At 33.9% G+C, this 15418-nt stretch overlaps 1 protein-coding gene across 3 annotated transcripts in view; it reads right to left on the bottom strand.

Annotated features, from left to right (window-relative positions):
- The window catches only part of LOC105228517 (phosphatidylinositol transfer protein alpha isoform), a 30151-nt gene extending 15132 nt beyond the window's left edge, over positions 1-15019 (bottom strand). Inside the window, exon 1 of one of the 3 annotated variants that reach the window (XR_852679.4) lies at positions 14071-15008. Coding sequence is in view for 2 of the 3 variants with exons in the window: in XM_011208375.4 (XP_011206677.1) it covers positions 14071-14087 (17 nt within the window). In the remaining variant the exon portion in view is untranslated. Of the gene's footprint in view, positions 1-14070 lie in introns of all 3 variants that reach the window. The other 2 variants (XM_011208375.4, XM_011208376.3) reach the window with 2 other exon arrangements.
- Between the last annotated feature and the right edge of the window lie 399 nt (positions 15020-15418).

The raw sequence follows: 15418 nt of genomic DNA, 5'->3' as shown, positions 1-15418 counted from the left end.
GAATATATTCAAGAATCAAGCATTTAGGTTGGCATATACCGCATGTACGTGATCGGGACCTCTTGCCGACTTAACTACCATGAATGGATTAAGGACAATCATACTTACTTACATCACAGCATTCCGTCGTTTAAATTGGCGACAGTGATTTTCTTTGTTTTTTTTTCGAACAAAAGAACATTGCGGACGACAAACAGCCACCCACCGACATAGCCACGATGGCAACAAACCAACCGCATAGCAACATCGCAAATACAAATGTTTGATAAAGCAGTAAACAAATAAGTGGTGGAATTGAATTGATGTCAAAGGCAAACTCTTTTAAAAACAATTCGCTTGTGTTGGCGTCGACTTTGCGGCTGACATGATTGCCAACGACGTTAACTTTCAGTTAATTTACACAAAAACAAAAGCAAAAGTTATAAAGATAAATTAAAAGACGGGCATACCGCATCTCAGCAGAATACGAGTGCAGAGCAAAAAGCGAGGAGTATGATACATCAATATGTTCCAAGGATGAGGCAAAAACGCAAGAAAAAATACATATGTATATACTTAAACCTGCAGATATTCAAAGTTTAGCTTTCTTTTTATGAAAGTAGCACTTTAGCATACATATATCAATGTAGAAATACATATTAATGAACCATAACCAACAGACAATTAAATAATGATGATCATCGTTTTAAAAATCGCAAATCTTTAAACCAAAAGGTTATTAGTATATATTTCAGCAACATCCAAAATATTAAGTAACGATAATATGAACCGACATGTTCAGAATCGGATACAAATCGATTTCAGACGTATTTTTTCAGTGGTATAATGACTAAAAATGAGCAATTGAGATTTTAAATCCGAATACGGAATGCGTCGGTAGGCACTATACTTTTTCGCTTTCCAGAAAAAAAAATATGCCGCGATTCGAAACTTTCATTATTTCATTTCGCTTTGATCTGCTTTTAATGATTTATTTGATTATACCAATTGTTAGTTCGATTCGCTACTCTCGATAAACAATCAGTTGTTCAAAAATGTTTAATCTTTTGATTGCAAGTTTCTCTGTTGTTGTAGTTATAATATAATATGCGCCTACCAGAAGGTCTCGTAATTTCCAATCGACTGTTTAACGAATATGTCAGTCTGTTTTTCCAGCCGATATTGCTTAATCTTAACTTGGTAAAAGTGTTATACTGATTAGACAGTTATTTATTGAGCTTATCACTTTTCTCCATTGCTTTTTTTATTGGTTCGTTCAATGATTGTAATCATTTTTATTACATTTAAAATACTGTGATGACTACTTATTATCAAACCTACGTAGTGGCAGTAAAAATCTGTATCTATAAATGTTTTAATTTGGATGATGATTCGAAACACACAAAAACCTGTTGGCGAATTTCGCTGATTATTTTTCTGACCCAAAAATTGTTCATTATTTGGAATTTGATAGTTGGTATATTTCGAAAAAAAAAATTAGCTCTTGAATTGCTGATCTTTTTAAAATGTATTTGTTTCCAGGAACGTTTCATAAAGGTCCATAGCAAAAGTGTTTCTACCCTCCGCGAAGCAAAGGACTTTGAGTCGCAGTACAAAATTATAGTTATCACCTCATCACACCAGACCAAATAATTTGTAGAATAGCAATACTGAAATGTCCGAGCATGTCCAAATATACATATATATGTATAAGTATATGTGTATATATATACATAAGTGTTTAATGGCCCGCAAACTGATCATGTCGGACAGAATAACTCATAGATATATATTATACATATGAATGACATGCAAATATTTCCATTTAACCAATTGAAGCATGTAAAATTTGTTCCGCACGCATATGGTGTCAATATACATTCCTGATAAAAAAAATTGTAGAGTGACCGTATAATATTAATGACCTCATACTATTCTTTCGATAATAAATAAATATTTAAAAGCTTTTTGCGTAATTTTTAAGAATTCGGGGTTTAAGAGCAGAGCAACCCTATTTCTAAGCAGTCCTTTCAGAAACAGACCAGCATGCATATGTACATATGTATATGTACATCCATATAATGGCTGTCGCCACTCTGCTAATAATGGTGAACCTCCTCGTTTATTTGCGATACTTTTTCTCGAGAAGAAGAAGCTCAGCGATAACATTTTTCGATAAAACCAAAAGTAGTATGTTGTCCGACTATTCATGTGTATTTCCTTATCTGCATTCAGTTAATTTAATAAAAATTTGATCTTTCCATATTATGTTTGAAATTATTTCGGTGCAATTTACGTGTTCGCCACTGTACATACTTGCATGCTTAAGTTAGTACTCACATACTCACAAGCATATGTATCATCTAAATATGGATACTTTGTACGTTGCACTTTGAATAACTAATTCCCATTTCTATAAAATAATCAAAAACAAAATGAACTGCTTTAAATAATGAAATATGAAATGAAGAGAAATTATTAATTAAAACAGCTGAGTGTCAGAGTAACTCATTAATTACATATGAACGCAGCTATAATTGCAGTATTGAGCAAAATCAGACTTGTTACTTGAGATATCCAAGCGATTATGAATTGCCTTTTACTACATGACTTATCGTCAGAAGATTTTTACTATTTTTGAATAGGCAGCTAAAATGTTATTTATTTTAATTTGAATTCTTATCTTATTACTTCAACATATATATCCTTTTAACCCCACATAGTAATAAAACAAACAATGGCAACCTGGTTGGGTATTTTCTATTAATAAATGATTACAATATATGAATATGATATGGAAATACCATCAAAATTGATGAATGCATACTGGTAAATTGTGATTTCACCATATATGTACATATAAACATATATTTAAATATGTACATAAAAGGTGATCCATTTCGAGGTTCTTTACTTTTAAGTCCTCTCAATAAATGCCAATCAATACTGAACAAAAATAACATGAAAGTTTGACGACTCACGCGTGATCTGTCAAAAACTCTTCTTGGATCACCCGTTATATAGGAGCATATGTAGATTAATCGTTGAGTAATTGATACATATGTAATTACTCTTCGGTAAAATTTTATTTGTTGAAAAAATATTCTAAACAAACTCAAATTTATCATACGTACATATATACATATGTACATATGTATGTACTCAAGTGGAGTGGGTCGATTTTTTTCAGTAAAATCGCGTATGTGGAAATGCGGATAATTTTGAAGAACTTTGCCTATGACACTAAGGGTTTAAAACCAGTCAATAGAATAACAAAATTCACATGCCTATCTCTCGGAAATCTCAAAAACTGACGAACAAATTTTTATAGTCCCTAATAAACTTCGCCATAAGGTTTGGTAGATTCGAAACCGGATTCAGACTCATGGTCTATTAGGCAAAGATGTTCAGAATTATCCGTAAACATTTCCCACATGCGCGATTTTTCGTTTTTGGCTCGCTGTAAATCAATCCGCTCTAATGTACACATATGGAGTTTTCAGAATTAAAAATATATATGCACTCCACAAAATAAGTATAGTTTACAAGAATCCATAATGGGATTTTTTTTGGTAATTTATCAACCAATTATTATTATTTTTTGTAAACATATTGAGATAAAAAAGCGCCCGGAAATAGTAATTAAGTAGTATTTTGCTAAGTTAGTAGGACTGTCCTTAATACTAAGCGATATCTGTCAACCAGTTTGTTTACAGCAGCTGCTTAAGGGGTTAGCCTGCTTTAGAGGCTTCAAAAAATTACATCTCAGCAGTGTGTTGCGATTTTTACAATGGATAAAAATATCGAACAAAGAATTTGTCTCAAATTTTGTATTTCTGACCAAATTTTCTGGTCCGGAATCGTTGCTAATGTTGGAACAGGCTTACGGTAATTCAAAACCACAAGCCTACGAGTGGTGCACAGCCTTCAAAGACGGTCGAGAGAGCGTTGAAGACATGCCTCGTTCTGGACGATCTTCGACCCCTTACGATTGTGACCGAATTTGTAGCTAAAAACGCAATGAATTATCATCGACCAACCACTGTATTAACCAGATATGGCTCCATGACATGTTTTTTCTTATTTCCCAAACTGAAATTGCCGTTCCGTGAAGTCATTTTCAGTCGACGGAAGAGTTAAAAGAGTTAGCTTATGGAAGTGTTGCGAAGAAGGGAAATTTCGTTGGCATGAGTGTAGTATATGTGGTCGGAAGTACTTTAAAGCTGACAAAAATATTTTGATGAATAAATAATTTTTGCGCTTTTTTATAATTTCCGGGTACTTTTTTGTCACAATTTATATCTTTATTTCTTGAATCTGAATGTTTAAATTGTGATGCAAACAACTCACATCGAAGTCCTAGAAAATGTTTTAATTAAGGAAACGTGGATATTTGAAAACTCGGAGAATAATTTATCGATGAAAAATTTTGTTCTAACAAACAAGTTCTAATCTTGTTCGATTTTTTTAGCACTAAAACTCATAAAACGAGTATCATTTGAACAAAAAATGTGCAAAATCTGAAACTTTAAGGTTTTACGAATCGATTTTATTCGAATTGGACAATAAAATCAATTGTTAATTATACAATAAAAGTGTAAGATTTAAAAAAAGAGCAAACGTTGAAAAGAAACTAAGATCGAATGTGCGAAGTCTAAAGCATTTAAATACATAGATAAATAGCTTCTGGAAGTCTACCTTGAAAAGTTCAAATTTCATAATTTCATTATGAAAATAAAAACAAAGCAAGAGCAAGACAATAACCTCGTACTTATTAACTGTTACTATTGAATATACTCGTACTATGCACGAGTAGTTTCGAAGTTGGCAAAAACTTTTCGATACACTTAATTAATAATACGCGGTTTAGACACATCCGTTCACATTTCATGCAAATTATGTGTGTGTATCTGTTCTTCTTTTTATTATCTGTATAAAAAAAAATCTGTTAAAAACTTGATTCGCAATATTGCTGCAATCGTTCTCGCTTTTCGCCGACTAAAGTGCTTTCTGCTCTGTCGTAAGTGCTTAGAGCAAACATTTATGCACGCATACAGATAATCAAAAAACTATGTATACCTAACGAATAGACATTGTACTTTTATTACCCTTTTGTGTATTGAGTATCAACCGTAGTTCACACAACACTTAATGTCATGGAGATCCATTGATTTCAAAAGTGTTACAAATTAACAGTTTAATATTGAAGGATTTGCATGTTTAAAGCTTTTTTGTAAATGCCAATGTTTTGTGAAAACAATTAAAATGTCAACTAGCAGAAGATATTATTAGGGAATGAATCTGACAATTTTAATCCTACACTTACATGTACATACATATGTATGTACATATGTACATAGCTCGTCATGCTGATCATTTTTATACATATTTTGTAGAATTTCCGTCGTTTCGTTCTGGGAGTTACAAACTTCGTGACAAACTTAATATACCCTGTTCAGGGTATAAAAATACTTATGCGTACACATATTTCTGTAAGATATTGCACGCATGCGATAATGTGCAAAAACCAGTATTTATCAGCACACTTATTCAATTTGATAATATATACGTATGTATCAAAAGCAACAAAAACAATACAGCAACATGCGCAAAGCAAAGGTGACGAGCGGCAATAACAATGTGCCAAAGTAGGAAATACTTAAGGCGATTTATCGAAATATTCTTGCGATGAGATACTTACATACATACATATGTATGTCCTCATAGAAACCGTCACATTTGACTAATTTCAATCTGGATTGAAAGCGTTAGTGAGAAACCCAATTTAAAACGAGTTTGAAACGTAATAGCTGACGTAACCAATGGACTGTCAAGTTATTTTAATCTAATAATTTTTGTTTAGTTCAACATGCTAAATGAACTGCATTAAGTTTTGTTAACGTGTTGTCTCTCGAAATTGCCCAGTCAATTGGCGAATCGGTCATGCGATTTAACGCCGTTATACTATTTCCTGTAGGGTCAACATGGCCTTCGTACGAATATCGAACGTGAAATTGCAGCAATATCGACCGATTTATGCTTGAAAACCGTCGAAAATTAGACTCAGCGTCTGGACCCTTGCACGCGTGGTGGCAAAAGAAATCGAGTTCCAATAAAGAATTTTATTGATATCCCAAACCGTTTTTGTAGCGCTCTTATTGGAAACCCCTATATTTGAAACTCACCCACACATACATTCATATGTATACAAATAACTCAAGTATGCGTCATAAATATTTTTAATAAATTGTAAATGTTTATATGTTTGCTATAATTGTATATGTGAGTGTTTGCAAGCAATATTGGTAAAAAGCAAACTGAGCCTCAATTAAAAACTCTTCGGCGCTTTGCAAATATTTACATTTTTTTGTTTCTGCCCAATTTAATATTGAAAATACAATATTGAAATCATAAGTAAAGTATGTCTGTATTAAAGCTTCATCAAAAGTGTATATGTCATATTAGCGCTGAATTTGCAAAAGTGTGCATAAATCAACTTGAACAAACTAAAACAACAACGAGTAAAATGAAATCGTCGCTTGTGGTCACGCTCGCAAATATTCGAGGAATATCAAAATGAGTTAAAATGATTTCAGCTGATGCACACTTCGTACGTGTGTATATTTACATCAAAGTACATATACATATGTATGCACATACACTTAGAGAAAAACCCACGCATTCCAAAATTTTGTAAAACATATTCCATTTTTAAACTGTCACTATTCGCTCAAAATACACTAAATGTGTTATTTGGCTGCTTTTGTTTAATTTACCGTTATTTCTGTAACTGTTACTCTTTGCACGTGTTTATTTGAGTACTTGCGGCATTTTCTTTTGAGTAAGTTGCGAAAACAAGTTGAACACGGTGTTGCCAATAGAAAAGAAGGCAGAAATCGCAGCTTTATTTAAAAATAAATTATCCAAACGTGAAATAGCTCGTGAACTGTGCATATGTTATTGAAATGTGCTCAATGTAATTAGAAATTAAAGGAATTTCAATTCATAAACTTTTAAAAAGGGCAGTGAACGGCCAAAAGTAAAACCTCGTCACGAACGACAAATGAAACGAATGCACATTACTGATCGTTTTAAACATGCTGAAATAATCAATTCATCGTTTTATGAAACTACTGGGGTAAAAATAAATACTCGTTCTATGAAAATGTTCTGAATAATCTTTTATAACGAGCACGTCATGGAGCCAAAAAACCACTTCTCATTACCCGAATGAAGAAACACCGGGTAGAGTGTGCAAGATCACACAAAACTTGGACTACAACAGACTGAAGATTATTATTTTTGTCGAAAATACAAATTTAATTTGTTTGGACCCGACGGAAATTGGGAAGCCGTTTTTGCCCATTGTAAAGCATTCACCTAATTTAATGGTGTGGAGGGCTATAACCAAGTTTAGCGATCTGTGCACGCCAAAAAATGCATTGGAATTTGAAAAAATGTATTTCAGGTTGATTAAGCCCCTTGTCATAAAGCCAAAACAGTTTATGAGCAAAAGGATAAGCATCCAAACAGTCCAGAACATTTAGACCAAATTATTGAAGCTGTGTGGAATGAAAAAATTAATAAAAATTATCTTTAACGTTTGCCTAAGTGAATAGCGAGGTTATTAGTAGGTGAGGGTGTTCATGCGTAGATTCATACAAATTTAAATATGTACGACCAATCATTCACCTACATACATGCGTTCCGTCTACACTTACCATGATTCAGTGCACAATTTCGGAGATTTTCAAATGTAACGAAGCAAAAAATACAACAATTGCAAAGTAATGGCGACCAATTGGCCCACCAAGCTAACGATTGAGGTCACAGCAAGGGTAACAACGCTAAACAACTTAAATCAGCAAAACATCATTCGATCTGAAAATTTTGAAAAATAACTTTTGCGGTCTGTTTTTTTTGTGTCATTATGGTTTTTTATCAATTAGAAAGAGGGAGACAGAAGAGGGACGGACTTTATCAAAAAAAAAAATAGTAGATAATTATAAACCTGTATGTAATGTGCATGTATGTATGTATGTAATGTATTTAATGTATATAAAATGTACATCACTATATTTATATTTCTATATTTCGACATTGGAAACGTCAAATACCATTCAGAAAGTGACAGATATTCAGTAAAAAGTCTAAAATTTACGAAATGGGTCGCTTTTCACTATTCTACAGTTCGCAGATTGGGCAGAAGATCGTTTGACCGAGGATGGTCAATTTTACCGAAAAATCATCTTTTCGGACGAGGCTCATTTCCACCTCGATGGTTACGTTAACAAGCAGAATTGTCGCATTTGGGGCACAGAAAACCCGCACGTAATCGTCGAGAAGCCAATGCACCCAGCACGAATCACTGTATGGTGCGGATTTTGGTCTGGTGGAATCATCGGCCCATTTTTCTTCGAAAATGAAGAAGGAACCGTAACCATCAATGGTGAGCGATATCGCGCAATGTTAACCGAATTTTTCTTCAAACAAATTGAAGAGGAAGACTTGGACAACATTTGGTTCCAGCAGGACGGCGCTACGTGCCATACAGCAAACGCTACACTCAATCTTTTACGCCCTATCTTCGAAATTTAAAATTTTATATGGCCCACCCTATATTATAATGTTTTTTATGTATATTAAGTCAACCGCCGGTCAAAATATTTCTTTTTCTACAACACCCTTAAACATTCTGCTCATTTAAACTATTCTAAATATTGAAAATGTTTATTGAATTGTAAAAAGCATTTTGGCAATACTCTGTAGAGTTTGGGTTTCTAATATACGTACATTCTGCCAGAGCGTGGTCAACTTTACCGACAGTTAATGAAAGATTTCGCTCTAATTCCTTCGCGAACCGATAGAAGAAAGCTTTGTCCTTGATGTATTGCCAACAAAGGTTCAGTTGTCCTTGATCTTTTGAAAGATAATCACGCTAAACGCCATGAGTGCTAAGTACGCGCCGCACTACAAAGCTGTGTTCCTTTGCATCCACCCGAAAGGTCTCAAAATGTCGCAATAACAAAAAGGCTTTACTGCTATCTGTCAAACGATGATTCATCAGAAAAAATGAAGATTGGATTCTACAGGAGGACAACGATCCTAAACACCGCAGCAAGCCCTGTACTCAATGGAAAACTCAATCTGGCATCGTTACATTGGATTGGCCGTCGCAGTCGCGCGATGCAAACCCTATTGAAAATGTGTGGGCATATATTAAACAGAAGCTTCGTGGAAGACGCACATACACTTTGAAGCAGTTGTCTTACGAAACTCGTCGGATCTGGAGATCCTTGCTACTAGAATACGCCGTCAAATTAGTAGAAAGCATGCCTCGGAGATGCCAGGCAATTATCGACGTCGGTGGTGACTGGACATATTATTGACCAAATTGCATCATTGTTTGTAATGTGGACAATGTATATACATATATGTAAATATGAAAGTTTTGTAAAATATTTTTTTTATAAATTAACACTACGCTCTTACTTGACAGACTGTAAGTATGTACATTTTTTGTGTCAAACTTTAGTGCAATTGAACTGATTTATTGTTGTTGTTGCGCAGACAAAAACATCATCAAAATAATGTTGAGAAATTCTGCCTTATTGACAATCGTTGGTCGGATAAAAATCCGGGTTCGTTCTAATTACGTACTGAGGTGGCAACCTTGAGTTCAACAAAAAGCAAATTTATCAGCAAAAACAGGAAAAACCCGAAGCAATCATACCATGCTGATCGTTCATATGAATATGTAAGTATATGGTATATGTAAGTAAATATTTCATAGGGAAGATATTTCTCTGGATGTTACAATATACTGATAGAGCCAGCAAACGACGCCATATTCTCCGCTCTTTTGACATTTCTCTTCAGTAAAGTTTGCCATTTCATCATGGAAAGATATACGACCCAACAACTAGTCGAAATTATTAAAATTTACTAGAATAATTCAAAAGTCAGTGGCCTTAACTTTAAAAGCGCTATGTCCAATTTATGGTCGACATAATCGTTCTGTCAGATCTGCAATTGAGCGTCTACTGGAAAATTTTTAATCCACAGGCAGAGTATAGAATGTTCAGTTCTAGTGAGACAAAAAAGTGCCGGTAGTGTCGAGAATTTGCCGCTAGCGTATCAATTGAGGAAGACCCAAATCAGTCTCTCACACGTTGTTCTCAAGCGTTGGGCATCTCTGTGACGTCGTTGTGTAGAAGAGATCTTGGCCTACATTCTTACAAGGCGTAAAATTGATGCATGAACTAAAGCCGCTTGACCATTGGAATCGTCGTATGTTCGTGAATTAAGCTGAGCAACAACTTGAAAATTATCCGGATTTTCATCGAAAAACCATCTTCAGCGCTGAGGCTAATTTCTGGCTGAATGGTTTCGTCCATAAGCAAAATATGCGTTATTGGTGAGTTAGACAGCAATTCACACGTACTCCATGACACACACAATCGACTTATTGAAAACCAAGTTTAGTGAATGTGTTATGTGTTATGTGTCAATTGGCCACCTCGGTCGTGCGATTTGACGACGTTAAACTATTTCCTGTAGGGCTACGTCACGATATATGCTTGAAAACCATAGAAAATTGGGTGCAACGTCTGGACTTCTGTAGCCTCGCAAAAGAAATCGTGTTTCATACATAACGACATCGAATGCACTTTCACAGGAATGAAAAGTTTCATTGACTGAACATGAACTGTTTAGAATGTTTTTGTTTTATATAAAACAGCGTGTGAAAAACCCGTTACCTCGGCTCAGACTATAACTAAGAGGTTTTATACGAAAATTGTACAAACTCATTCCAAAATAGTTTACGAATCTACTTTGATAGATAAAATCCGGAATGCGTTAAAAAAATATATACATACATAATGTACATAATTTGTATAGGGTACTGTGATTAATTTGAGCAAAACTATAACAACAACACTCAACGACATCAAACTTATATTCATACACACTGATGAACTCATATTCCGACCATCTCGTTAGCAAATTTTGAATAATTTCAGTTTTACTGAATCGTTACATAAATTGAGTCGATTTGTCATAAGTGTGCGTGAATTGCAACTCGCCCTTCGGATCCGGCACCAATGTCTACCGACGAGTTCAACAAATTTCCGCAATCAATTGCAACGCTATAAAGAATAGTTAACTGATAATTGAATTGAAATTCCAAATAGAAAAACTGCAAACTCTGAAAAAAAGGGAAAGAGGGAGAGAGAAGCGAAAAGGCAAAGTGTCACACGTTGATACGCATAAATTTTGAGATTATAAAAAGCACAAAAGCATGGAATGGCAATTGGCGTGGCTGATATTTTAGTGCAGCGTGGCATCGACAACAACAACAGATAAAGTTGAAAGAATGATTCATTCTTCATACGGCTGCCAGTTTTGAATATTTTTGCTATAGTTCACCTGTATAGGCACACATACATATGTATGCATGGATTAGGTTCATTTCCAATAATGTAGTACACCAAATTATTTCCCAAATGTGCTCGAAGGTAACGCACAATTCCTAAAAGTCACTTGATGGCCAAATTGGGTATGGAAATGTTTAGATGAAATCACATTAGGGTGTACTTTTTTTAATTTAGTCAATGTCTAGTAAATATATAATGGTTACGTATTCTACAATTTAATCATATTTCATTATCATAATTTTATTATAACTATTTTTCATTAGGCTGCACAGAATGATTCCTTTTCGAACATTGATAAATCCACACAATTTTTTTAAGAGAAGAAATGAGAAATAAACTTGCTAAATAATGCTCACCCTAATATGTAACCATGCATACAAATGCGCTTTGAATGCTCAATTGCAAATTTATTGGTTGGCTTTTATTTTTCATAGTTGATTGATAAACCGTCTGCTCCACCAAGCGCTATATCGATATGAGGCGAGTGTTGTGAAACATTTGCTTTGCTAATTTTTATTCATCTCAATTAATGGGGTTAAAAAAAGGTAAAAATTAAATCGAGATGATCAAAAACGCCTTTTTAATGAATATTAAAGAATCTTTTCACAAATAAAAAAAAAACTGAATGGCCAACATTATTAATTAACCATTATGTTTCAGATGTCACATCATTATTGTTGTTATAACGATTATTACGGTCCGATATGAACCTTAACCGCCTTTTTGTACATAATATGTTCGCCCATCTGATGAGGAAACAAATAAAAGAAAGAGTTCCCAACAAACTGCAAAAAACAAGTTAACTGAAATTTTCATAACTTTTCCATTTTTGTAGAAAAAGATATACCATATTTTCTTTGAAATAGAATACATTCGGCATCATGCCATCTCTTTTGAAAACTTGTGTTACTTAAAATTCTATATTTCTCCACCACATTGTCCGGGAGCTATTTAATGTATAACCCGTTCTTTTCAAGTTTATCTGTGAAACATAGTTATTAAATTCTAAAGTCGTCTAAGGGAAATTATACTCACTTTTCTGATATTTATTTAAAAAAGGTAACGATACTTGTGAGTAGTGTGACTATTTAAATTTTAATATTTTAAAAACGTAACTGTAACAATTTTGCTATAAACACATTAATATGGGCAAAATAACTTTTGAAACACCTTGATTGAAAAATGGGAAGAAATCAGCTGATTAATGCTTAATAAAAGCCATCAATAAATCGCATCAATAAAATATGATTAATGCAATGAGCAAAGATATTATGACCAATCACATTAGCCTGCAGGCAAATAAAAAATATTGAGTACACGCGGCGGATAGGATGAAGCGTGGCTAAACCGATAATGAGTTGGAGGGTACACTTACGATTTACATACATATACATATGATTGATTCAAGAAAGAAAGTGGAGCTGTGCAGCGAATATTTAAATAACAAAAAGTTAGCCAAAACGATTTCGAATAAGTGTGATATTGTCAAAAACAAGTAAATTTGTGTATTATTAAAAGACCGGCTTTAATACTGATTGTATATTGATTATTTAACCGTTAGAGGAAACATTTATATAATATGTTACAATAAAATAAAAGTTTCGGCTAAGGAACGCAATAGCTATTATGTCATATTATTTAGTAACAAGAAATAACGTTTTAACAGCCAAATATTCCTTTTCTATAGGGAACGTTTTGTTTGTTTTTCTAGCTTGTTGTTTGATATAACCAACCTTCAAGTCGAATTAATGTTTTTAATAAGGAAAATGTTGTTCAAGACATCTTTATCTTATGTTTCTTGGTCAGGTTAAATATCAGCTATAAGCTATAGTGGAGATTGTGTTATGTCATTCGTGAAAATAATTTGTTTAGTAAATAAGTTTTCCATACAAGAACTTCATTTTGATCAGTCAATTTGCATAGCAGCGATATGTTATACTGGTCTGATTTTTATCCGGTCATGCACTGTCAACTCGACAGATCTCAACCGCTACAACAACAACAGTCATATGGACATCTCAGAAAGTGTGGAACTACTTCGTATGTATACAAATAGAGCAACATCGCAAACTCGATTTTATAAGGTACATGAAGCACTGTTCAGAGTATAAAAATATAACTTTGAAAAGTTAAAATTATTGAATTATTACTGTGCTTTTATATGTAGATTCCATAAAAATTCGTAACAGAACCGAAAACAAAACTGTCAAAACCTATGTCACCAACGACAGCAGATTCTTGCTGCGCAGCAACTACATACATATGTACATATCCGCTACTAATTGAGCAGCGCCGCAAACGTTCTTTATAAGTGCGGGGTAAAAATCGATTTGTCACACTCTGTTTGGCGGTTGTAGTAAAAGTGCTTTATTTCAAATATTAACTGGGTCCTAATTTACTAAGGACATAGAGTTTAAAAATTATAACATAGTTAACTGCTACTACACCAATCAACTCCGGAGGCGCTGACATTGACGGTGCCCGCGGAATTGACTTTTTCATGGTCAAAATCCAGGTATTTATTTAGGGGGGCGTGAGTATACATTGACACTCTTAACTCATGCCGCTATAATATCCAGTGATCAAAAAAGCTTATATTTTACACAATAATGTCATAACTCATCCTAGAAAAGGTTAAATTTTAGATACTTACTATTCTTTGATCAGCATTTTCGTTGTTCAATCTCCTGGTGTACTTTTATATTTTACTAGTTAGTCAATGTAACTTACTGAGTTTCTTATAATTGTTAACACTTAAGAATTAATATTCTTCAACACTTGAATTAATACTTTTTTTTACTTAAAAGGTTTTGTTTTGTTTCTTCGTCAACTATTCCCGAAAGTAAAGGGAGAACACAGCCGCTTGCGCCAACTAGATAGTCGTACGCGAGAATGATTTTTATCGTGGAGAGCTATCGTTGTCAGCCGGCGTAGCAGTTAACTTTGGCATTGGCGCTGGCAGATCATACGGAAATTCTCACAATATCACAATTTTCCGATTTATTTTGCTCCTCGCAAGCAATTTGCACTGTATTTTCCTCTTATACGATTTTTTATATTGCACTACTGTTCCGATTATGAATATCGCAATACGAAATTCTATTGAATAAAAATTTTCCACAGACGGACTTGAGATATTTTATTTGATAACTTTCGGACACGCGTGTAAACCTTTGGATGAATTATGCACTTTTCTAAGCTTTTGCGTCAAACGAGTGTACAGGGTAGAAGCAAAAACGTCAGATAAAAATGAGAGAATCTGCAAAGATTGACAATTTTAAATTTTCACTTTCGCTCCACCTTCGCACCTTATTTCTTCTGAGGAGTCAGTTGAAGACTTGACAGCCCTGCTAAATGATTTGCTGAATGACACGTGAATCAGTGTTGTATGCGAATGTAACGACCACTATCAGCAATTATAACACGTATATTTTCGAATAAATTTAATTGATTTGATATAAATCACACTTTTTATCAATAATAAATCGATTTAAAGGAATAGCTAAATGACTTCTTTAAGTTCAGGGAACAGTTTGACAATTGAATAGTTCCAATAAGAAAAGAGCAAATCTGTCGGGGTTGTTCTTTCTATTGTCATGCCAGCTGTCGAAATATTCAATACTCCACAGTAATGCAGTTATCTCTTTTCCACTCACAAGTTAGAAAGTATGTGTGAAGAGTACCAAAAATTTTGGCAACTCAATATTTAGCAAAATGATTCCAGCCTGAAGTTAGCTGTGCTTTTGCAAAAAATACCAGTGATGGATAATGGCTAAAATTATGACATGAAAAAATTAGTAAAAAAAAATGTTCTCTTGAGACCTTTATGCCAATTCACATCACTTTGCGTCAGACATTTTTTTTTTGACAGAAAAGTTCAATGAATGAGTAGACACTAGACTACACTAGGGACTACCGGTGATTTTTTCACTGTAGCAGGGGACACTTCTCCGACTTACGATTGCAATAGCGTTTCAAAAAACTAATGACATTGCAATTTT

This window comes from Bactrocera dorsalis, chromosome 2 (genome assembly GCF_023373825.1).
Source record: "Bactrocera dorsalis isolate Fly_Bdor chromosome 2, ASM2337382v1, whole genome shotgun sequence".
NCBI classification, from domain to species: domain Eukaryota; kingdom Metazoa; phylum Arthropoda; class Insecta; order Diptera; family Tephritidae; genus Bactrocera; species Bactrocera dorsalis.
Note: the sequence above shows the minus strand (reverse complement) of the source record. Positions and strands in the feature narration are given on the sequence as shown.